The sequence below is a fragment of the Sapajus apella genome, unplaced genomic scaffold (genome assembly GCF_009761245.1).
Source record: "Sapajus apella isolate SASKATOON/1434 unplaced genomic scaffold, GSC_monkey_1.0 scaffold6, whole genome shotgun sequence".
Taxonomy (NCBI): domain Eukaryota; kingdom Metazoa; phylum Chordata; class Mammalia; order Primates; family Cebidae; genus Sapajus; species Sapajus apella.
In genome coordinates, this window is record NW_022436946.1 from 52221361 (window position 1) to 52247783 (window position 26423).

At 38.4% G+C, this 26423-nt stretch overlaps 1 protein-coding gene across 8 annotated transcripts in view; it reads right to left on the reverse strand.

Annotated features, from left to right (window-relative positions):
• Positions 1 to 26423, reverse strand: part of KLHL32 (kelch like family member 32) — a 203050-nt gene that overhangs the window by 148039 nt on the left and 28588 nt on the right. For 5 of the 8 annotated variants that reach the window (XR_004267642.1, XM_032274400.1, XM_032274403.1 and 2 more), the window contains exons 2-3: positions 9636 to 9723; positions 474 to 654 (exon numbers count right to left, since the gene is read on the reverse strand). Coding sequence is in view for 5 of the 8 variants with exons in the window: in XM_032274400.1 (XP_032130291.1) it covers positions 474 to 654; positions 9636 to 9658 (204 nt within the window). In the remaining 3 variants the exon portion in view is untranslated. Of the gene's footprint in view, positions 1 to 473; positions 655 to 4556; positions 4584 to 9635; positions 9724 to 21904; positions 21943 to 26423 lie in introns of those variants that run through there. The other 3 variants (XM_032274398.1, XM_032274399.1, XM_032274401.1) reach the window with 3 other exon arrangements.

Here is a 26423-nt window from a genome sequence, read left to right on the forward strand (position 1 = left end):
CATCCTGGATTAAAGAGCAAGACACTGTCGCAATAAAATAAAATAAAATAAAATAAAATAAAATAAAATAAAATGAGGAATATATATAAAAACTGAGAAACACTACGTGTAAAGACTTCTAAATTTTAACAAATTGTCTTATAGCTTGATCTTTGATCCTGAATCCAGAAGCATCCTCTCACCCCAGTCTGCACCCCCACATGGAGCACCATAGTGCCACATTTTCTCATGGTGGTAAAGTGCCAAGTGCTCCTTGGCTAACATGCCAGGAGAGGTCTGCTCCCTATTGGAGGGACATCCAGGTGCCAACCCAGAGAGGACCTAATGGCACCCCAGGACAAGAACAAAGGCCCCCACCATTCAGCTCTGGGGGTACCACCTAACTGGCTCGTGGTTTAGTGACAGTTTGGGAAACATTGTCATCCTCTCTTTATTGATATTTTAAGAGAAACAAATAAAGTATGCTGACTTACCCGGAAATAGTCGCTGCATGCTGCTAGGACTGCCTTGTGAGCATGGAATTTCTGTTCATCAGCAATCAGGGTGATGTCGCAGAGGATGCCGTCACTCCTCTGCTGATTCAGCGCTGCCAGGACACTGTCATTGTGAGATTCGGAGTGGCAGAGCCTCTGGCCTGTCAGCATTTCTTGAATACTACAAAGGAGAGCAATCAAGTCAACGTTTTTCTTTTTACCAGCCCTGCGGCCCAGCCGCTCCCTTGCTCCTTGAACATCAATGAGGCAACACAGGTTCCACTGCACTCTGAGTGTGACCTTCTGTTCCCTCATTTTCTTTCTCTCCATCATTCTCTTGCTTTCCCTTTTTCTTATTCTCTCTGCTCCCCTGCAGGGTCTTTCTCTCTTTTACTAGTGCTTCTCTTTCTGCATTTGTGTGTGTGTGTGTTCATCTGTGACTGCATACTGACCCAGGCCTCCAGACCTGAGAGCCTCTGTTCCTGGGCCCCACCCCTCAGTGTATGAACATCGCTGAGTGCAAAACTTCCTCTGGATGTGTGTGTGGGCATGTGTATATGTGTGTGTGTGACCTTCCCCATTCTGTCCCCTCTCTCTAATTCCCTGATTCCTTCTCCACCTTTGTACCTTACCATGTCTCCCACAAGACACAAGACTCTGTTAACACATACAAAAAAACTGAGCAAATGTTAGGACAAAAAGCGCTGCAAGTGACCATTCCATGTAAAAGACAATTAAACCAGAGAAGCTTAGTATTAAGCTCAGGAAATTATGCACCCTAAGAACATCAAAAGGAATACATTGTAAATGAAAACAAATTTAAACTGAAAGTAAGATTTATCTATATTATCAGTCTTCAATGTCTATGTGTGATCATTATACTAGATATATGAATGACTATATAATTTTCTTTTTGTTTCTCTTTTGTGAGATTGCTAATCTTACCCATTGTGAAACTTACCCCTTCACTCTCTACCCCAACAGAAAACATTTATGCTTATGTCCTTCAAAACTCCTAGGTGAAGGAAGCTCTAGATCATTCTACAATAATACAGAAGTAATACCATAAACACAAAATGCAAATACAATAATACAGAAGTAATGCCACAAAAACAAAATGCAGACTTTCCCTTTACAGAGAGCTATGGACATTTCCATCTTAGATCAATGGGAATCTACACAGTGCTCTAAGATCTCAGAACTGGTATTGAACTAGACAGTGATCTGACAGGAATAGGTTACTCCCAGAGTGAAAGCAAGGGCCATCAAGCCCTGTTTCTGCCCAGCAACCCATCTCAAAGCTGAGTAAAGATACCATAGGGATGATTGAACATTATCTCTCCCATATTGGTAATTCCTGTATTCAACCCCTATCATACTCAAGAGAGTGTGAAAGAGTTTCTCTGAGAAGCCAGAGTCGCCACCAGCCTAGTCTGCATGGTAGGTTTATATGACAGGGCTCTGCTCAGCCTGTGGTGCCAGTTGGTTGGTAAATTACAGTTAGGTACAAATTACCCTCTTAAAATTAGCCAAATACTTCCTGTGAAATGCCAGGATGCAGTCATTAAGCTTTATTGGACAGTTTTGACTGAAAAGCATCAGAAATGTCAGAAATATGCAAATAAAAAAACTTGACAGACGGTGATGATATAGGAAGTTCCTGTGGGAAGGTGGGAGGATTATTTTCAGTTGAAATGTAGCAGCGAGTTTTGAAATGGTTACTGTCATTGAATATTCATCTAGTAGCTCAAGCTATAGGCAGACTTTAAAATCAGTAATTAAAAACCGCATTCACAAGCATAAATAATTTTTTGCAAGTTTCTATGCAAAGCCTAGAATGGAGATTAATTAGCATCATTCAATTAATTAGCATCTCGAATCATGAAACGGAATAGTAACAGAAACATTGTATCAGCCAAGTAAAGCTTTAGGAGAATCTTTGAAAAATCTTTCCTAAAAGGATAATTTTCTAATATATTTGACAAATACATAGCGCTTACCATGTCCCACGAACTATTCTTAGTGATTTACAATGTCTAACTCATGGAATCTATACAATAACAACCCTGTGAGGCAGGTACTATTATTATCTCTACTTTACAGATAGGAAAACTGAAGGTCCAAGATCAGGTATTTTGAGAACATATCACCAAGAATATAATAATGTAATTCCTCCTCCTGCTTAAAGAAAAAAAAAAGGGGGGGGTGGGGGCAGGCACCATGGCTCACGCCTATAATCTCGGCATTTTGGGAGGCTGAGGCAGGTGGATCACTTGAGGTAAGGAGTTTGATACCAGCCTGGCCAGTATAGTGAAACCCTATCTCTACTAAAAATACAAAAATTAGCCAGGCATGGTGATACACACCTGCAATCCCACCTACTCAGGAGATTGAGGCAGAAGAATTGCTTGAATCCAGGAGGCAGAGGTTGCAGTGAGCCAGGATCATGCCACTGCACTCCAGCCTGGGCACCAGAGTGAGAGTCAGTCTCCAAATAATAATAATAATCTGTGAAAATCTGAAGAATCTCTGCTTGAGGGGGAAAAAATCACAAAAGTCCCTATTAACTTTATATTACGTATAATGAATCTAAAAATCAGCCTTTTGGAATAATATACATGAACAGAATGGCATAACAGTAAGAAACGTTTGAAATTATGCTTCAAAAACACTTATCCTCATACTGTGACTGAAAGTTTTGGGATAGAAAATAGATTCTAATTATTATAACCTTAGAAAATATATTTGAAACTTTCATAACTTATTTTTCCCCTTTTATATCACCTTAAATGTTAAATAAATGTATTTCAAAATTTCATTTATAGTGGAACAGAAGAATATATTAAGATAATTGCCTTAAAATGTTTCCTTATTCATTTTCCAAATATAGTGCCACAATTCCTGTCCTTATTATTAAGACTGAATCTGTATTTGCCTTTTATATGTCTATTGAGGGTGAATAAATCTTGCCAGGGAAAGAGCAGCTGTAAACTGAGATTTGGCAAAGAATAAAAGGCTCATCTTTGAAACAATAGTGATGCTGCACAATTTCACAGGATCATTCAACTGGGTTTGAAATATTCAAGCTTAAAGAAAACAACAAGCTAAATATTTAAGACAACAGTTGGCACAAGATCCCAAATATTTTTGAACCAATATGTTAGGGATCCTTAAAAGCAGAAACAAATACTCCAACATTTGGCAAGAAATAAAGGCCTCTTAATCAACAAATCATTATTGTATTTTGAAAGTAACTTCCCACTCAACTCTGGTGTAAACTTGTAAAATATCTCAGTCCTCTAAACGTTAAGGCACACGTGGCCACAGAACATAGCTGGAAAGGAAAAGGCCCACTTCACCAAGTTAACAATCATAAGCCAGGGAGGAGATAAATCAAAGGCTATAATACACCATGCCTACATTAAAATGGGGAGCAGACACATGCTTGCAAACAGCTCCTCAGCATCTAAAACATATATCAAATAAGCAAACTAAGCCTCTCAACTTATAGCAATGGCCCTCAATTTTCTGAGAAATAAAGAAAAAGGAAGAAAAAGTATACTCTAAAGCTTCTAAATTGCTGGAGAAAAGACTGAAAGCAGGAGCCATATTTCTCAAAGGAACACAGATCTGAATGTCATCCTAAAACTGGAAAACATCTCCCACAGAAGCAATGGTGCCACCTCAAAATTCATCGGTGAGTATAGAGAGTGTTCTGCCTTCCCCAATGCAACCCATTTCTCTGAGGGATGCCCTAGAACTGCATCAATACAAAAGAGAATACACGATATTAATACTGTAGTAATACTCTATTGTATTGTATTTTATCGATAATACAGCAATACTCTGTTGTAGAGATGCACCAATATAGTACACACTAACCACATGTGGTCACTAAGCACTTGAAATATGGCCAGTCCAAATTGAGATGTACCATGCATGTGAAATGCACAATGGATGTTAAACACAATATGAATAAAAGAAAGCAAAATAGCTCAATATTTCTGTATTGATTACATGTTTAAATTATAATATCTAGGATATGTTGGGTAAAATAAAATATATTGTTAAAATTAATTTTACCTTTTTTAGGGAAGGGCGTGGTGGCTCACGCCTGTAATCCCAGCACTTAGGGAGGCTGAGATAGACAGATCATCTGAGGTCAGGAGTTTGAGACCAGCCTGGCCAACATGATTAAACTCTGTCTCTACTAAAAAAAATACAAAAATTAGCCAGGCGTGGTGGCACACGCCTTTAATTCCAGCTACTCAAGAGGCTGAGGCAGGAAAACAGCTTGAACCTGGGGGGTGGAGGTTGCAGTGAGCTGAGATTACACCACTGTACTCCAGCCTGGGCAATAAGACTGAAATTCTGTCTCAAAAAAAAATTAATTTTACCTATTTTAATATGGCTTTCTGAAACTTTAAATTATAAATATGCTTCCCATTATGGTTCTATTGAATATTCTACAAGTTCCCAGGGGGATATGTTCCTCTGTTTTGTCCTCCTGAACACTATAAGGGCTTTAGGCAACCCCTGTCAGGTTGCCTGGGCAAACTGCTGTTCCTGTATTTCACAGGGCCCCACATAGACCCTTGTGCAACAGTGGAAAGCCCCAGACTTCCTGGGCAGTAGATTGCTTTTTAGCAATGCCAGGGAACAACCATTTGATCAGCGATATGTCAATATCCAGTAATGGAGAGATAAATAAATGATAGCTCAGAAAAGAGGATTATTCATAACTTTAAGCCTTTAACTTTCATTCTGGAATTGATTACCAAAACTAATAAATCAAATGCAGAGAACAATGTTCATAATATCATATGCCCTACTGATACGGAATCACTGCTTTAGTGCAAATTGCTACTTTGAGGTTGTAGAGTTAACATTTTTGGTCACAGAAATCCTATAGGGTTTGATGTTCATAGAAAGAATTTTGACTGAGTTCAGTCAGTTTTAGAGCTGTAAATTCCAAAAGCAGCAATATGGTTTTAAGCATCTGCATTTCAAATTTTAAAATTCAAGTCAACTTCTATGTCAATGTTTACCTGCAACCTAGATATACAAAAAATATGCAGTAGTTTTTAAGTAAGACTACCAATAAGGTGTTACATACTTACATACCAAAAACAACCAAGTAGCATAAAGATTCTCATTTCTTAAGTAGGCTACTTTACACAAGAAAGACAAAGACTGGACAAAAAAATCTGACAGTGATAATTATGCATAATTATCTCAATTCAGTCTATTGGTGAACTATCAAGTAAGTGTCTTAATCACTTAAATTATGCAGTCAAAATATTTTCATAAAAATTAAAGACATTAATATTTTTAAAATTCTATTTAGGGTGGCAAGCTACTAAAAAACCCTATAATAAAATAATTTTATTTTTTATAGAACACTTTATAATTTATAAATACTTTAAAATGAATTTGATCAATTAATGGCAATGGCCATATTAATAAGTAAAGAAGATACAATTATTAAATAATAAAAACTGTAAAAAAAACTTAATTATAAATGCAGAGTTTTGTTTCCTTCTTTCCTTCATTTATTTACCCAACAAATATTTATTAAGCCTGTGCCAGGTGTTGTGCTGGGTACAGGGGAGAAAATGGTGAGGAAACCATATGTGGTAGCAGCCCTCATGGAACATTCAGTTTAGTGGGGCAGTTATACATTAATCAAATAATCTGGCCTCTCTAAAGAAGTAACACTTGAGCTGCTGGCTGAAGGATGAGAAGAAGTTAATCTGGGAAAAAGGAAAGAAGGTTTTCCAAGGCAGGAGAACAGCAAATGCTATGATCCTGTGGCAGGAGGGAGCACGGCCCTTACAGAGTGTTTACAGAATGTTAACAGCTAGGGACAAAGGAGAACATGGTGCAGATAAGGCCCGAGTAGCAGAGGCCTAAGCACATTTGTGCAGGAATTCTGGGCTGGGTTATCCTAATGGCAATGCGAAGTCACAGAAAAGGTTATTGAAGCTGCAGTACCAAGAGCAGTAGGGGAGACCGGGCCAGACTAGAGCAGACCTGGACTGTGGCTGTGGTTCAGGTGTGTGATGGAGTTGGGGCTGGATGGAACTTCAGAAAGGTGAATGGGATTAGGAGCTATTTAGAGGGAAAATCTACAGGTCTTGGTGGTAGGATTATATATGGAGATGAGTGGGAAGAAGATTTCCAGAAAGACGCCTACATTTCTGGCTTATACAACTTGATATTTCCAGAATAGGAAACCAATGAAAGAGGATTAGAATTGTAGAAGAGAATGATGATGAATTTGGTTTGGGACATGTAAAGTTTGAGTTGTCTTTAAGATATCCAAGCACAGATGTCAAATATGTAGTTTGATTCATGGATCTGGAGCTCAGAAAGGCGTCTTAGCTAGAGATGTAAATCTGTGACTCATCTGCATAGGGAAAGTGACAACACAGCTGTATCTCAATAACATAGCTGAGATACAGTCAACCAACAGTCAGAGGTTACTGAGAAGATATGAAAGATCAATTTGAAGCACAGAAGCAGGTTTGGGTTTAGTTGTGGGAAAGGATTGCCTCTTGAGTGGCAGGGAATCAGTGGACCAGAAACATATACTAAAACTCTGGATACTTTTTGGCTTGTTGAATCTAAAGACTTTTGTGGAACTAGTCTCTACTAGACAATGTAGGCATGGAAATATGAATAGCTTGATTCATCTGGATTGGGGTTTTCTCAAGCAAATGTATCAAAAATACAGGAAATGAGAGAACTTAAGGGTTTAGCAACAGTGATAGAATCTAAACTGGTTAAGAAGGAAAATGAGGAAAAGAAAGGCTGGATGGGTTGGTAGAAAGTGGCAGGGCCAGTAAATGAGACACTACAATGAGGTCAAAGTACAGCCATAGCAGGGGTAAATCAGCAAGCTAGGAGAGGAGAATGTGATAAGAGTAAACTGGCTAAAGGTGTGATTTCAGAATTAGAGCAATTAACTGAAAATGACAAGGTCCGAGGTGTGGCCGTGAAACTGGGCAGCTGAGTGCAGGGAGAAGAAGGTCTTTGGAGATAAGCAAATTGAGGGTCCAAGGACCATGAAGAAGACACATCCTCCATGCTGACATTGAGGGCCCTGGGAGTTTAGTAAAGAGTTTATGATGAGAAGGAAGACTGCAAGCCAGCTGCTGAAGTGTTCAGTAAATATAGGACAATGGCCCCAACCACAGTTAGGAAGAGGAGAGCCTGAGAGAGATAAAGAGCACCACCTTCAGAAGAGCATGTCTTTGCTGTTTCTGTGGCTGTGGCTTTCTCAGACAATCAATCTGTGGAGTAACGGTTTAGAAGCAAAATCATGCCCTAGGATGATGACATTCTCTCTACCCATCCCTGAAATACATGAGATGTGAGGAAATAATAATGCCACTACTTTGAGAGAACTACAAAGGAAATAGTCCTTAGAGGAGAATGGGTCTCGGTGAAGTCAGAGGCGAACAGAGCTTTTCAGGACAAGGAGATGATACAGCACAGCATGTGGTTGTGTTGTGATAATTCCACATGGCACAGCGAGAGAGTCTGCCAGGTGGGGAAGGGAGGGCTCTGGGTTGAAGCAGAGAAGGAGACAACATTACAGAGATGATTGCACTGTGGAACTCAGATGACCGTGGGATGGGAGTTGATTAATAAGAACATGGATGGCAGACTTAAAAATAAAAACTTATTTTAAGTATGCACACTGATCCTGGTAGCCAGAAATAAATAACTTGGCTGAGGTGGTGGCAGACAGACACCATGGTCTCCATGTGCTGTATTAGTTGGATGCCAGGTCTAGAGCAGGGTTTCTCAGCCTCAGTATTACTGATATTCTGGGCTAGATGTGGTTTTTGTTTGTTTTCTTGCTGTGGGGCACTGCCCTATGCATTGCAAGATGTTCAAAAGGATTCCTGGCCTCTACCCAGTAGATGCCAATTGTACCCACACTCCCCGTGACATCCAAAAACATTGTCAGATATTGCACAACATACCCTGATGGCAAAATCATCCCCCATTGTGAATCACTGATTGAGAGCAACAGACTCACATGGGGAATGCAGATGCGTTACACCTGCTATAGCAATGTCACCATTTCTCAACACATTTCTGGAAAAAATCACCTCTAATAACTTCAGAGTCACGGGAAGAAGCTGGTCTCATTACTTTACAGACAGTCAGTTCTTAAGAAAAATGTATTCTCCAGGTTTATCATCTCTCTTATTATTTGCTCTGAAGATATTTTGACTGATCCCTCAGATGATGATGCAGATTTACATCCAAGTGAGACTATTCAAACGAATGCCATGCATTTTCTCATTGTCTGCCCCTCAGTTTCTGGAATGTGCCAAGCTCCTTCCTGCCTCAGGGCATGTTCCCCTTCACGTCTCAGGTATAGGGCCTTTCTCAGGTAGGTATTTGCTTGCTCTGTCTATCCTGTGCTTTTCCTTTGGAGCACTTTCACAATTATTTTTGCATCATTACTGGTGTACTTATTTAATGTCTGCTTTCCCTTTTTAAGATGGATGGAGCTTATCTACTTTATTCATAGCTGGGTCCTCAGCACCAAGCAAAGTGCTTGGCTTAATTAATATCTATTAAATAAACGAATTATTAAAAAGAAATGTTGTCACCATTTTGAGAATAAGCATTGTACTCCCCAAAGTGATTGCTTTAAAAGGGGCTCTCTCTTTCTTTAGATATCTATAACTGTATATATGTGTGTGTGTGTGTTTGTATATGTGTGTGTGTGTGTGTGTATATATATATATGTGTGTGTATATATATATGTGTGTGTGTGTGTGTGTATATATATATATATATACACACACACACACATATGTACAATGTTCTGATTCTTTTTTAAAATCATATACCTTTATAGTAGCATTTTGTTTAAGGGAAATTAGCATCCTAAATAAGAAAAAAAGATTAAAAAGTAGTATCATTCACAGAAGCAGGAAACATATTTAGGTTTGACAAATACCTAGGTCACAGCAGTTAATCCTTGTGCTACCATAGTAAATTCACAAAAACTATAACTAGTTTGTTGATTCCTTCAAATATGCATTAAGCCCCTGCTCTGTGCTTGATCCTGGAACGTGCAATGCACCTATTTCAGGGCTCACTACACTATGCAGGGACATACCCTGCAGGGCATACCTGAGGCAGCGTTCAGAAGGCATTTTCCAGGTGGGATCCTCAGGTTCTCAGCCTCAGAAGTGTGCAGAAGAATCAGCAAGCATTCCAGCTGAATAAAAAGACAAGAGAAAAGGGTGCATTGAGCTAAATGCAGAAAAGCACACTCTGAGTCTTTATGATGCTAAAGCTTTTGAATTCCAGGGAGGCAGCTTGGAGAGTTTTACTGTCTACATAAAATATTCTGACACAATCCTCTTTTACAAAACAAGTAATGATTCTGGATATTTTTTAAGTTTGTTCACATCATTGAAGCTTCAAGGACTAGGAAGTAAAATATGCTTGAGAATCAACAATAGTCATTAAATGTTGACGTAAAAATTAAAACATCAGATGGGATGGCCAAAGGAAAAAGATTAAGACTTGATCAAATAAAGATACAATGGTCTAAACCACAAATACTAGTTGTCTTGTTGTTTACAGAGATTTTCTTTTCCCTCCAAATATAATTAGTGGAATTAAAATCAAGTACCCCATGGCTAAGTGCCTATAGAAATATAATTTTCTATTCAAGAAGCAGATTTCTAAAAAGTAGGTGGAAAAAATAACATATAGGTAGGATAAAAATTAGCAGGAGATAAAAAATGGATTCTTACAGGGGCTCTTGTCAAGATTGCATAACTGAAACACATAACAGGATGCAGTTGTCAGGCTTGAAACTGCTCCTTGGCTATATACTTACTCATTTAGTGCCTACCCCCAACACCTGTCTTTGCTTTTAATCATTGGAGTAACTCTGACCAGAAAAATAAACTATTTGAATAGTCTGGGTCCTGGTCAAGGACCATGCTTTACAGCTCTCATTAGAGGGTCTAACTCCCATTTTCTAATACACCCAAGTGGCTAAATTAATTATAATCTGGATAAGCTAAATAGGCTTCCTTCGGGCTCAATTTTATTTTGAAAAACAATAACAGGATGAAAATGCTTATGAAAGGAATATGTTAAGCTGTGCCTATGTCTGCTGATTTGTATAAAAGACAGAGCTATGATTTACAATCTGACTGAAATATAATATTTGTTATATTGTGTACAAACCCTCAATTGGTCTGACTGCATAATACTTCATACAGTATGTTATAAGTTGGTTAAGTATTCCATTTTATTGAACATTAGGTTGTTAGGTTGTTTTGAATGTTTTTCATACAACTATATTTTTGGTTTTTATTTTCTTTTTTTAATTATTAAACATAGTATGTCTCTACTTTCATTTACTTCTAATTTAAGTCTTAACAAACCTAAAAGTGAGTGTCATTTTTAATTGCTCCATTACAACTGAGCAGCACAGGCAGTCAGAATAATTCAAGGCACATTGTTTAATTAGCCAAGAGACTTGCTTAGCAACCTAATGTTGCTACAGTGTCCTTTCAGAATCCAGGTTATAAACTCCAGTCTTTTGTAGCCTAACACAAACTCCAACAGACATGGACACTTGAGCTTTAAAACTGCAAAGAATATTTATTACTATAGGGAGGTATAAACCCTTAATCTTTCTGAAAGTCCAATGTTTTCAAAATGCTTCCAACAATTGAATGGAGAACAAAAATCCTAAAATTAAAATAATCTCGAATTAAACGGTACATCTAACTTGATATGTTTCATTTCAAACATGATCATTAAAAATAATAAGACAAATGAAATTCTGTTCTACAGACATTTATCATTTGGAGACAAACTCACTAAATCAGGTGTTTTCAAAAATTGTTGAATTGTTATCCTATAAAGCTTAGGGAAATGGACACCATTTTAAAGGTCACTTAACTAGGTGTCCACCAGTGGTAGGCTGGATTTTAAAAATGTGGTACATATACACCATGGAATACTATGTATTAATAGCTATAAAAAAGAAGAAAATCGTGTCCTTTGCAGCAACATGAATGCAACTGGAGGCCATTATCCAAAATGAATTAACGCAGGAGCAGAAAAACAAATACCACAAGTTCTTCTCACAAGTGAGTTAGGTATTAAGTATCCTTAGGCCTAAAGACAGGAACCACAAACTTTGGGGACAACTAGAAGGGGGCTGGGGGAACGGAGAATGGGCTAAAAAACTACCTGTTAGATACTATGCTCATTACCTGGGTGATGAGATCATCTGTATCCCAAACCTCAGCATCATGCAATATACCCATGTAACAAACCTACACGTGTACCTGCTAAATCCAAAATAAAAGTTATTTTTTTTAAAAAAGGTGAGTTAAAATGAGTTAAGGGTTAATCAACCTGGAAAAGGTTTGTTATTATTTACTATTTTTACTACATATTATTTACTATTTATTATTCCCTATGTCTTCTATATATTTACATACTAAATTAAAATGTCTACGTTGAATTAAAATTTGTTAGCAAATACATTTGTTTCATAAAACGTTTTCCTCACCCTAAGTAGAGCGAACAGCATGGCTACTTGTAAGCTCCAGCCAGCCAGACCTCTTCTCCCTCTTCCCACCTCCTTGCACATTTTCTCATGTCTGGTATGTGGATTAATCCAAGGCTGTTTTCCTCCACAGCCCAGGAAGATCCAGGCCAGTCTCCTGCAGTTCCTCTCCTGCAGCTCCCCTCCGCAGAATCCAGAAATGATCAGAGCTGAGCCAGCTGAATGCTGAGCAATATGAAGAAAGGCCAGAGTTGCTCTCCAGGTAGCCAGCATTTAAGGCTGCTCACACACTCTCAGATATAGAATCACATTTCTCACAACCCCCAAGGGAGTGTTATGTGGGGCTTGAAGTATATGAGGTGGCTTTTTTTTTTTTCTGTCACTTAAGAGTGATCACCTTTGAGATCTCTTTCAACTGTGACCATCTACAATCTTCTGAGTCATTGGCACGACAAAGATTCTCTTCCAGACCAAACTCTAGTCAGGCTCCTCTGAGCTCTTTTTCAAGCAGGCCCTGTCCTTGGGCCCTCAGGAGCTTTGTGGTCAAACACTGAATAATGAAAATGTAATTTTGGTGAACAGAGAATTTATTATTGATTTTAGTAAACATTTAAAGACAAGGAATACATAGTTAAGAAAACATGTTAAAATTTTAAGTATCCATCAGCCTCTCAGTTCAGCTTAATGGACCCAGGAAGGAGGAAGGGATTTGCCTCTGTTACATAACTACTATAAAAAAACAAGGCAGGGAGGGTACCAGAATAGCCACTCCAAAATATGCCTCCTTAGCACATGGATCACTTTGACCTAAAAGCCATTGAGAACCAGCAGATGCAGGAATAACTCTAAATACAGGGTACCGTTCTCCTTTTGTAAAGAACAATTACATTTATAAAGAAAATTTTCATAATTTCTTTTTGTAAAAGGTCTCTTGCTCTCCTGGACCAGGAAGAAGAGGACTCTTAGCTCTTATCAACAAAGAAGGTACTTACTTCAATCTGCACAACAAACCTTACTGAACAATTCTTATTTACAGTAATTTTCCTGGTCATCTTTCCATAACTTGTCATTCCCATACAGAATCCCTGAACCCCTTTTCCTTTGATTATCCTAAGACCATATATAAGGCCAAGTTCTAACCACTCCTTTGGGTTACTCATCACTGGGTGCTCCCATGTGTATCTGTGATGAACATGGAAATACAATCTGTCTTTGGTGATCTAACATATAGGGCCCCTGCTGAAAAATCTAAGGTGGATAGAGGAAAAAATATTTTCTCCCTCCCCTACAACAGGCACAGTGGTTTTCATTTAGCAGTGTAAAAGTTCAAGGGCCGGGCGCGGTGGCTCAAGCCTGTAATCCCAGCACTTTGGGAGGCCGAGGCGGGTGGATCACGAGGTCAAGAGATCGAGACCATCCTGGTCAACATGGTGAAACCCCGTCTCTACTAAAAATACAAAAAAATTAGCTGGGCATGGTGGCGCATGCCTGTAATCCCAGCTACTCAGGAGGCTGAGGCAGGAGAATTGCCTGAACCCAGGAGGTGGATGTTGCGGTGAGCCGAGATTGCGCCATTGCACTCCAGCCTGGGTAACAAGAGCGAAACTCCGTCTCAAAAAAAAATTTCAGCTACTGTAATATATCTCAAAGTGAGTAATGACCCCCAGAAGACTAGCAGCACAAATTTTAGTCATTGTGATTAAAAACACAACCAAATAAATCTAGCTTGCAAACAAAAATAAAACATATATTATACAAAATGAAGCTGTTTGCACATATCGATGAGCAACTAGGCTAGGCTAGTTTCTTACCTTTTCCAAGACTCAATTTCTTCATTTTCTAAAAATACAGATAATACCACCTTGTCACAGGGCTGTATAGTGTCTGTAGTGTACCTAGTGCAAGGACTGACACATCACAGGGTCTCAGTAAACATCATTGTGTGTCTTTTTTTGTTACAGAATACAAATATGAGTCATGTAGTGATTTGCTCCAGTGACAGGTATCTCAATTTTTTCTTTTGTTTCACTTTTTGCTAATGCCAAATACTAGTGTTTTTAATACCAAAAATGTGTATAGCAGCAACCTTTCCAGGACTGTTGTCAAGACGACTTTACTGTTGGTGAAGACTCAGAAACCCCCCTCCAAGCTCTCCAGAGGAAGCTACTCATTTACCCCCAGAAACACAGCACACATTTCTTAAAATATAGCAATTTTTTTCACATAATTGAAATTATTTACTACCCTCACCCTTAGAAAATGTTCATTAGTGGAATGTCCTTCATTTCTAGTAAGTCCCTGTTTTTTATAATCTTAATTATTTTGTTTCCTTTTTATTATTATTATACTTTAAGTTTTGAGACACATGTGCAGAATGTGCAGGTTTGTTACACAGGTATATAAATGCCATGTTGATTTGCTGTACCCATCAGCCCGTCAGAAATACATTAGGTATTTCTCCTAATGCTATCCCTCCCCTATCCCCTCAACCCCAACAGGTTCCGGTATGTGGTGTTTCCCTTCCTGTGTCCATGTGTTATCATCGTTCAGCTCCCACTTATGAGTGGGAACACGTGGTATTTGGTTTTCTGTTCTTGTGTTACTCTGCTGAGAATGATGGTTTCCAGCTTCATCCATGCCCTAGAAAGGGACATGAACTCATCCTTTTTTATGTCTACATAGTATTCCATGGTGTATATGAGCCACATTTTCTTTATCCAGTCTATCATTGATAGGCATTTGGGTTGGTTCCAAAGCTTTTCTATTGTAAACAGTGCTGCAATAATCATACACATACATGTGTCTTTATAGTAGAATGATTTATAATCCTTTGGGTATATACCCAGTAATGGGATTGCTGGGTCAGATGATATTTCTGGTTCCAGATCCTTAAGGAATTGCCACACCATCTTCCACATGTTTGAACTAATTTACACTCCTACCAACAGTGTAAAAGCATTCCTATTTCTCCACATCCTCTCCAGCATCTGTTGTTTCCTGACTTTTTAATGATCATCATTCTAATTGGTGTGAGATGGTATCTCATTGTGGTTTTGATTTGCATTTCTTTAATGACCAGCGATGATGAGCTTTTTTTCATATGTTTGTTGGCCATAAAGGTCTTCTTTTGAGAAGGGTCTGTTCATAAACTTTGCCTATTTTTTGATGTTTTTTTTTCCTGTAAATTTGTTTAAATTCTTGGTAGATTCTGGACATTAGACCTTTGTCAGGTTGATAGACTGCAAAATTTTTCTCGCATTCTTTAGGTTACCTGTTTACTCCGATGATAGTTTCTTTTGCTGTGCAGAAGCTCTTTAGTTTAATCAGGTCCCATTTGTCAATTTTGGCTTTTGTTGCCATTGCTTTTGGTGTTTTAGTCATGAAGTCTTTGCCCATGCCTGTCCTAAATGGTATTGCCTAGGCTTTCTTCTAGGTTTTTTTATGGTTTTTAGGTCTTAGGTTTAAGTCTTCAATCCCTCTTGAGTTAGTTTTTGTATTAGGTGTAAGGAAGGGGTCCAGTTTCAGCTTTCTGCATATGGCTAGCCAGTTTTCCCAAACCATTTATTAAATAGGGAATCCTTTCCCCATTTGTCAAAGATCAGATGGTTGTAGGTGTGTGACATTATTTCTGAGGACTCTGTTCTGTTCCATTGGTCTATATTGGTACGAATAATACGCTGTTTTGGTTACTGTAGCCTTGTAGTATAGTTTGAAGTCAGGTGGTGTAATACCTCCAGCTTTGTTCTTTTTGCTTAGGATTGTCTTGGCTATACAGGCTCTTTTTTTGTTCCATATGAAATTTAAAGTAGTTTTTCTAATTCTGTGAAGAAAGTCAGTGATAGCTTGATGGGGATAACATTGAATCTATAAATTACTTTGGGCAGTATGGCCATTTTCACAATACTGATTCTTCCTATCCACGAGCACGGAAGGTTTTTCCATTTATGTCCTTCCTTGAGCAGTGGTTTGTAGTTGTCCTTGAAGAGGTCCTTCACTTTCAAGTTGTTTTCCTAAGTATTTTATTCTCTTTGTAGCAATTGTGAATGGGAGTTCCCTCATGACTTGGCTGTCTGTTATTGGTGTATAGGAATGCTTGTGATTTTTGCACATTGGTTTCGTATCCTGAGACTTTGCTGAAGTTGCTATCAGCTTAAGGAGATTTTGGGCTGAGACGATGAGGTTTTCTAAATATACAATCATGTCATCTACAAACAGAGACAATATGACTTCCTCTCTTCCTATCTGAATACCTTTTATTTCTTTCTCTTGTCTGATTGCCCTGGCCAGAACTTCTAATACTATGTTGAATAGGAGTGGTTAGAGAGGGCATCCTTGTCTTGTGCCAGTTTTCAAACGGAATGCTTCCAGCTTTTGCTCATTCAGTATGATACTGGCTGTGGGTCTGTCATAAACAGCTCTTGTTATTTTGAGATATGTTCCATCAATACCTAGTTTATTGAGAGTTTTTAGCATGAAGAGTTGTTGAATTTTATCAAAGGTCTTTTCTGCATCAATTGAGATAATCGTGTGATTTTTGTCATTGGTTTTGTTTACACGATGGATGTTTACTGATTTGCATATGTTGAAAGACCTTTGCATCCCAGGGATAAAAGCAACTTGATCGTGGTGGATAAGCTTTTTGATGTGCTGCTGGATTCAGTTTGCCAGTATTTTATTGAGGATTTCTGCATCAATGTTCATTGGGATATTGGCCTGAAATTTTCTTTTCTTCTTGTGTCTCCGCCAGGTTTTGGTATCAAGATGATGCTGGCCTTATAAAATGAGTTAGAGAGGAGTCCCTTTTGTTCTAGTGTTTGGAATAGTTTTAGAAGGAATGGTACCAGCTCCTCATTGTACCTCTAGAAGAATTCGGCTATGAATCTATCTATAATCTGGTAAGTAGCATTGACTCTTTATAGTGTTTACTTTTATTAAAATGTTTCAAAGTTGCTGCAGTCTCACTTAGTTTTTTTGAAGTCAAACTTGAACATATATTTACACAAATGAAATAAATATCTTATTAAACTATAATAGTGAGCAAGTGAAACATGATTAAGCCCTCCAAACTAGCTGGCTAGCTTCTAATGACTTACTTCTAGTTCATCTTAAAACTCCCAGTAGCAAGTCACATGACCAAACAATACATAACTAAACTCCCACTAGCTACCTTATGGGTAAGATCTCTGCCTGTGAGTCACAGTAGTAATGGTGCTTATAATTATTTTTCAGGAACTAGAGGGCAGCTTTTGTCTAGTTCAAGCCAGTTGAGACCTTCAACTGCACAAGTTGGTTGCACAGGTTGGGCTTGCAACAGCTACTTGAAGAGGAATCCTTTTGATATCAGAGAGTCAAAAACTCCACTTTGACTATGAAGAAAATGGTGGCTAGTGCCAACATTTTCTGCACATATGTCCTATGAAGAACCACATAGCTCAATTATCCTTGTGCAGAAACCCTAATTACCTCACCTTTCTGATTCAACAATCATCTTTCCCTATACTTTAGAGCACCCACTTTCTGTCACATACATAACTCCAAGCCCTATTTTCAGAGAAGTGGATCTGAGATTTGTATCCCTGGCCCTGCACATGGCAGACTTGTGAATAAAATATTTTCTTTTTTGCAAAACTGTCACCACAGTGATTTGCTTGGTGTCTTATAGGAAAAAAGTAAGTGTCTTATACATCTTAGTGACATGCAAGGAAACAAGATACTAAAAATTAAGCTACCTTAATTATGTGGATGCATACCAATCCTACCAACATATAAGAGACTGGTGAAGACTCGACTCTGACCTTTTTCTTCTCTTGACTGAAGACCTATCTAAGAGGTCTGGGGAGTTATGACCTACAAAACATAAAGTCTCATCCAAAGGGTTTTATTTAACCCTATATAGCATGACTTGCTTTCCAACCTGACTCTGGCGTAACATCACATGGCAGATAAAGAAGGAAATCAAAATATTTTAACTCCAAATATGTTTTCTTTGCCATGTTTTGAAATAGTCCTCCAAAGCTGACTCTTGTGGGGAAAAATCTATATTCTGAAGAGAATCCCATTCCTTTTTCTTTATTTTTTCCTAATCCAGAAGAGAATCTACTTACAATCTATTTTTTCTGAAGCCTGTTACCTGGAGACTACTTCCGTGTAATGAAAACCTTGGTCTCCACAACCCCTTACCTTAAATCAGACATTCCTTTCTGTTAATTCTAGGTCTTTAGACAATAATTAAACTCTTTCAACCAAATTCCAATCAGAAAATATTTGAATGTACCTATGACCTGGAAGCCCCTGCTTCTATTTGTCACACCTTTCCGGACCAAACCAAGGTACATCCTTCGTGACTTATGTTTTGATGACTTATGTTTCCTTAAAATGTATGAAACCAAACTGTATCCTGAACACCTTGGGAAAATGTTCTCAGGACCTCCTGAGGGCTGTGTCAGGGGCCATGGATCATTCATATTTGGCTCAGAATAAATCCCTTCAAAATATTTTACAGAGTTTGATTCCTTTTGTCAACACTGGTTTATTCTTGCTATTGTCATATATTTGTTTAATAATGTTTTAGTGTAATACTCCCATAATAGCTTATAATTTTTTAAAGAAAAAAACAAACAGAAGTTTATTACATGTTCAACATACATACACGTGGGAGTCCCCAGGGATGAGTAACTCAAAGGAGCGGTTAGAACTTGGCCTTATATACAATCTTAGGATAATCAAAGGTAAAGGAGTTTTGGGCTTCTGGATGGGAAAGACAAGTTATGGGAAGATGACCAGGAAAAGTATGGTAAACAAGAATTGTTCAGTAAGAATAGGGGAAATGCTAGTCCTCCTCCACCTGCACAGGTCATTATGTGAGTGACAGTGAAGGCCTTTCTCAGTATCATTTTCAAGGGAAACAACAGTGATGGCGGTGGTGATAATGATGAAGATGATAGGATCTTAATTAAACACTTAATAAGTGTCCAGCACAGTGCTAACTTTTCCCTACCTTATTTACTATCCCCATTTTGTATGGATCTGGATAATAAGGCATAATGAGGTCAAGGAATTTACTGAAAGACGTACAACTAGTAAGTAGTGATATCAGGCTTCACATCCAACAGACTAACTCCAGAGCTCATACCCTTAACCACACCTAACAGAATAAAAAAGGAACTGATTCCAGGACACAGTCATACCCTGAAGTGCTAAAGAAACCAAAAGACCAGTAGCCTCAGGCACCTAGTACCACAGCAGGAGAGCTAAGGCAACATCAACTTTGAATCAGTACAAAGGAAGTTTCCAACAACTAAGATGCTCACAGACTATGTAAGGTAATACCTTTGTCACTGAAAGTGAAAAATAGGACCTATAACACACTTGGCATTGTTCTAAAGATGATTCAAATGCTCCTAGGCCTTCCTGATCCATAGACGCCAAAGGCCAAGAATCAGAACCTGCAACCACAGCATGCTGGTGTCTCCAAAGGAGGCCCTGATGTGGACTGAATTGGGTCCCCTCAAGACACATGTGTTGAAGTCCTAGCTTCCAATACCTCAGTATGCGTCTATGTTGGAGGTTTGGCCTTTAAAGAGGTAATCAAGGTTAAAAGGTTACTGGATGGGCCCTAATCCAAAATGACTGGCATCCTTCTAAGAAGAGATTAAAACACACACAAGAACAAAGGAAAGACCACGTGATGGGGAGAAGGCAGCCATCTGCAAGCCAAGGAGAGAGACCTCAGAAGAAACCGACCCTGTTAATACCTTGATCTCGGACTTGTAGCCTCCAGAATTGTGATAAAATAAATTCATGTTGTTCAAGCCACCCAGTATGTGGTACTTTGTTATGGCAGCCCTTTGCCAGTCTCTTCCATTCAACTATGGCTCAGAGGCTGTGCCAGGCCTGCTGATCATACTGCCTCCAGGTATGGGATGATCTGTGCTCTGCTCAGACAAAGCTGGGCCACAGGCATGCTGAGCAAACCATGACCTTGGAGGCCCCCCCGGGGCCTGAAACAGTGGCCTCTCCACTACTGTCCCCTTAAAGCATCTGGGCCCCAGTTTTCACTTTTCCAATCACTGCTCATCTTCCTCTAGGTGCTAAATTTCACCACTCTTGGAAGAAATTTCCTCTGGGAAGTTGCTTGCTACACCTAGTCATAAAGTTTGCTTGTTTTACTAGAACACTCCCTTCCAGCTTTCGTAAGTACTGTGGGGGCCCAAGCAGAGAGAGATGAAGATCCAAAGTGTAGAAGCACGATAACCTACCAACACTCCATCTCTGAGGCCAAGCTGTGTGTGCACCTGCATGTTCTCTTGTTTCCCAGTTTGGATGATAAACTATCTGGTCATTCTGTCTTTATGGGCAGGATCCACATCTATCTTGCTCACTATTTTAAAGCCTCAAGGACTACCACTATTCTTACAAAATCCTCCAAAGTAGATAAAGTAAAAGTACAATGTAATTCTGTTTTTAAAATGACAGATTATTTGCATATATTGAATCATGATGTTTTCGTTTGTATCATGAAGTTCATTCCCTAAAATAATAAAATGTTATACTAAATATTAAAAATTTCTTTATATAAGAATAAGGATATAGTATCTAGTCACCCTCATGAATACAGCTGAAGACCTTGGCAACCAAACTAAAATATAACGTGGAAGTTATTCCAGTCACATTAGCACACCCCTTTTCAGCTCTTATTTTAATTTAATTTTTAGCTCCATCACTCCTCTATGAATAGAAACATAAAATGCATGGATCGGTTACACAGTCTTGTCAAAATAACCTAACCTGCAATTATAACATCCTGAGGTGCTTTTTAAAAATATTGCCATGAAAAATTTTTTATTAAAGAATTTCTTAAAGCTCTCACACCAGCTAAAATTAAATTAAATTATTCATCTTCATTTTTATAGATGATACAATGTAGATCTTGAGTGTTTTCCTAGTACAGGAATTATTTGTATGATAAACACCATATTACTTTATAATACAACAAAATTATAGCATATGTGTAATTATTTTACTTAATTAGAAAGCCCTGTATTAAAAAGTTCTTAATCCAATGGCAAGTGACCATTCTCCAGTGATTAATTTCTGCCTTCTAGCACATAGAAAATATGCAATTTAGATTTCCCAAATTTATGATCTAGATGTAATCCAGACTCCATTTTCCAATAGAGAAATGGTCTTACTTTTGAGTTGTAATATATAGACTGTTCATTCATAAAATATTTGCTAAATGCTTAATACATTTCCATTAATCACTGAACTAGATATCAAGAATGACATAAAAAGATTAAAAATAGTCTGTCTTCAAAGAGCTTATAATCCTTGGCATAAATCAAAGAGCTTATAATTAAAGACATAACATCCACATTTGCAGTTACCCTAACAGTGTAAGACATTCTGCATATTCTTCTATTGAGAAAAGAACAAATTTTCCTCATTTTAAAATGTCTAAAATTAGAATTGTATCTTAAATCACTATATACCTTAATGTGCTACTATTTTTTGTCTTGGAAAACCTCATACGTTTCTTACATCTCCAAGAAACATTAAAACTGGAGAAACACTGTTTTAATGTTTGTTAAACACTGTTGTTCAAGTGCCTACATATGAGGCTAGGTGTATGTATGTACATGTGCTATTACACTTAATTCTTTTTTTTTTAATTGTACTTTAAGTTCTGGGGTACATGTGCAGATCTTACAGGATTGTTGCACAGGTACACACATGCCATGGTGGTTTGCTGTCTCCACCCCCCTGTCACCTACATCAGGCATTTCTCCCAGTGTTATCCCTCCCCAACCTCCCCAGCCCCACTGTCCCTCCCCTAGTCCCCCACCCCCCAACATACCCCAGTATGTGATGTTCCCCTCCCTGTGTCCATGTGTTCTCATTGTTCAACACCCGCCTATGAGTGAGTCATGTGGTGTTTGGTTTTCTGTTCTTGTGTCAGTTTGCTGAGAATGATGGTTTCCAGATTCATCCATAGCCCTACAAAGGACACAAACTCGTTGTTTACGGCTACATAGTATTCCATGGTGTATATGTGCCATATTTTCTTCTTACAACAATTGATCATTATAAGAATTAAACGGGACTTTTTCCAGAAGAAAAACCAGAGGCTCAGCAAGCAGAAATGTTTAAGGTAAAACTGGTAGCTGCTGAAGCTGAGACTCAAACCCAGCTTTTACATTCTGCTGCACCATATTATCCTACCAAAGGAGAGGCATATGGGTTAGAATACTGGATAAAGACTAAGTAAGGGAGCACTAATGGATAGAGAGAAAGGAGAAAGCTTTCCAAATGAGAAGCACAACACACTCAAAGATATGGAGACTTCCAAGCTATACTTTTGTAAAATAAGAAACCTGTACCACATGGAAGTGCAGTATAATATACAGGTAAGAAGAGTGAGTTCTGGAAGAAGACTGTTGGAGGAAGAGGTTTACATTCTGGCTCCAATAGTGCTTATGTGACCTTCATGAAGTTACTATATTTATCCACATCTCAATTTCCTAATTAGTAAAAGGTGTATAAAAATTAAACTTACTGACATGGTTTGGCTGTTTCCCCACCCAAATCTCATTTAAGTTCCCAAGTGTTGTAGGAGAGACCCAGTGGGAGGTGACTGAATCATGGGGGCAGGCCTTTCCTGTGCTGTTCTCATGATAGTGAATAAGTCTCATGAGATCTGATGGCTTTAAAAAGGGGAGATTCCCTGCACAAGTTCTCTTCACTTGTCTGCCTCCATATGAGACATGCCTTTCACCTTCCACAATGATTGTGAGACCTCCCCAGCCATATGACATGGAACTATAAGTCCAACAAACCTCCGTCTTCTGTAAATTGCCCAGACTCAGTATATCTTGGGTTTTGTTTTTTGTTTTTTTGTTTTTTTTTGAGACAAGAGTCTTGCTCTGTCACCCAGATTGGAGTGCAGTGGCATGATCTTGGCTCACTGCAACCTCTGCCCCCTGGGTTCAAGCAATTCTCCTGCCTCAGCCTCCAGAGTAGCTGGGATTACTGGCACCCACCACCATGCCTGGCTAATTTTTGTATTTTTAGTACAGACAGGGTTTCACCATGTTGGCCAGGCTGGTCTCAAACTCCTGACCTCAGGTGATCCACCCACCTGGGCCTCCCAAAGTGCTAGGATTACAGGTGTGAGTCACTGTGTCCAGCCTCGGGTATGTCTTTATCAGCAGTGTGAAAATGGACTAACACACTTACCAAAAGGATTCCAGTTGAAAATGTCAAATTGAACACATGTCCATTCAAACGTTTGCACTGAGTATAACCCATGCCCTAATTTCAGGAAATGTTTCTTTAAAATATTTTTTTCATCTTTCTCTTTAGGAAATAAACCTCACTGAAATCATAGTAAAGAGATGAAGAAACAAGAATAATAAACCCCCAAGATCAAGGAAAACAAGAGAAGAAATTAAAAACATAAAACTTACTGAAGATAGAGAACAGATGGATGCATAATAGTGGACTCAGCAGGAGACAAGAAAAGTGAATTCCAATCAGGCAGTGGGCAATTCAAAGAAAAAACTCAATTTGTATCACAGAATATTACCCAAAAGACTCAAGAACCAATGGTATGAGCAGGGGGTTCATGCTATGGACTGAATGTGTCTCCCCCAAACTTCAAGTGTTCAAACTCTTATATCTAATGTGATGGTATTGGGAGGTAGGGCCTTTGGGAGGTAATTGGATAATAAAAGTGGAGAGCTCATGTTAGGATCAGTGCTATTACAAGGAAAGACAAAACAGCTTGTTTCCTCTCTCTTTTCTCAACAATATGTGAATACAACCAGAAGATGGTCATCTGTAAACTAGGAAGCAGGTCTTCCCCAGACTTTGAATCTGCCAGCATCTTGATCTTTGACTTTCTAAGCTTCAGAACTGTGAGAAATATGTTTGTTGTTTAAGCTAACCAGTCTATGGTAGTTTCTTATAACAGCCCAGGCTGGCTAAGACAGCTGACGATAGAAAAACTAGGGGAAAAAAATCTATTTAAAAACCACTTTGAACTCCTAGGTCCCTTCTCCTAATCTGTACTGCATGGCTACTGTCTGTCTCATCCCAGTTACAGATCAGATATTTGCTCTCTGGAGAAAATAAAAGTATCTCCAGACTGGGGAATGCCAGGTTCAGTTGAAGGTGGAGATGCCATCTGAAAAACAAAGAGAGTGAAAGTTGATACAGAAAACATGCAGCCCTTATGCTTTCATGTTCTAGTCAGCTTCCAGAATGCCAGCAGCTAGGTTTTTATCATCCAGGGAAATTAGAAGATGATTCTCTGGGGAATATAACTAAGCCAACACTAAACCTAAGGAGTCTGACATCATAGGTTTCCCAAATAAATGGTTCAACCAGATCACTTTATGGGGTAATCCCTGCATAACAAGCCTGCCCATGTTCTCAGAGATTCCAGCCAGCTTTTTTTCTCTTTAATATGAGTGAATATCGAAGCATCACCAAAATTTTGAAAAGAACAGAGAATTACCTAGGCAAAGAAAAAATAGAAGGAAAGAAAACTAAAAGTATTTTTTCCACTGTTTACTTCCATATCCAAACAAATTATCAATTTTTTAAAGTCTAAAAATAGAAAAAAGATGTTTTCAGACTTGTACAGTACAAGCAATTATCTTCTAGGCATTGTTTCCCAGGAAGTTATTAGAAGATGTTTTCCACTTAAACAAGGGAGTGTATTGAGAAAAGGAAGACATGTGATTCAGGAAACCAAGGATTCAACACAAGAAAGAGATGACAGGAATTCTCAGGTGATGACGAAGGAAGTTCCCAAACTGCAACTATGAAGAACAGGCAAACTGGATCAGTTCAGAAGGATCCAGAGAGACTTTTACCAGAAGGTGAAACAGACAGAAAACCTAATGTAGTTTCTACCAATTTACAGTTAGAGGAGAGTTTGAGGATTGAATTGTTGATAACAATATAAAAACCTAAGCAAAAAAAAAAAAAAAAAAAAAAAAAAAAAAGACAACTATTAATGAAAAACAAAAGTTGTCCAGGAAAGGAAAAGTAATCATAGTTTGATTATATAAATAACACTTATATTGTCATAACCATATAAAAATGAAATAATGATCCAACCAAAGTATTAGTGTAACTAATTGAGAGAATAGAGGGATGGGAAGCCTGTATATATAATGGGGTGATTTCAGGGAATAAGTTAAGAAAGCTAAATTTTCTTTTTCTTTTTTTTTTGAGATGGAGTCTTACTCTGTCACCCAGGCTGAAGTGCAGTGGTGCTTGGCTCACTGCAACCTCCAACTCACAGGTTCAAGCAATTCTCCTGCCTTAGCCTCCTGAGTAGCTGGGATTAGTCATGTGCCACCACACCCAGCTAATTTTTGTATTTTTAGTATAGACAGGGTTTCACAATGTTGGCTAAGCTGGTCTTGAACTCCTGGCCTCAAGTGATCCTCCTGCCTTGGCCTCCCAAAGTGCTGGGATTACAGGCATGAGTCAACACACCCAGCAAAAAAAACCTGAACTTTCATCTACCTTTATGGGAAACCAATAGACTCAAACATGAAAAACCCAGACTGGCAACATAAACATATTACTGAGAAATATGGAAGTAAATAAAGTAAGTTTTCACATAACATTATGGATAGCTTCTTGGAAATAATGTATAATAAGTCAAATTTGTAATCAACTGATGGATTTTTCTTGTCCACTGCACAGACATAACTAATTCACCAAGACAGCAGTAGAAAAGTATTGCAACAGAAAAAAAAGCTTAATTAATGCAGAGCTAGCCAAGTGAGAAGACAGGAGTTTCTTACTCAAATCAGCCTCCTCAAAAACTCAAAGTCTAGGGTTTTTATGGATAAGTTGGCAGGCAGGGGACTAAGGAATGGGTGCTGCTGATTGGTTAGGATGAAATCACAGGGTTGTGGAAAACAATCCTCATATGCTGAGACAGCCTCTGGATGGGGGCCATAGGACTTCATGAGTCATGGGTCCCAGTGGAGTCAATTGGTCACCAGAATGCAAAGGTCTGGAAAACATCTCAAAAGACCAATCTTAGGTTCTATAATAGTGATGTTATCTATGGGAACAATTGGGAAGTCACAAATCTTGTGATAATACTTGTGATAATACGTTTACTACAGTGCAGTAAATGATTATAGAAGGGAAAACTATGACTACATCTTCATAGAATTCAGGCCCCTCTCATAATCCTAATATTGTGGCTTTTCATTAGTCTTACATAAGGTAGTTTCAGACCCTGAACAAGGAAGGATCAGTTTCATGGAGTGACTATTATTATCTTTGCTTCAAAGTTAGACTTTAACTGAATTCCTCCCATGGTGAGCTGGGTCTACACCTAGGAA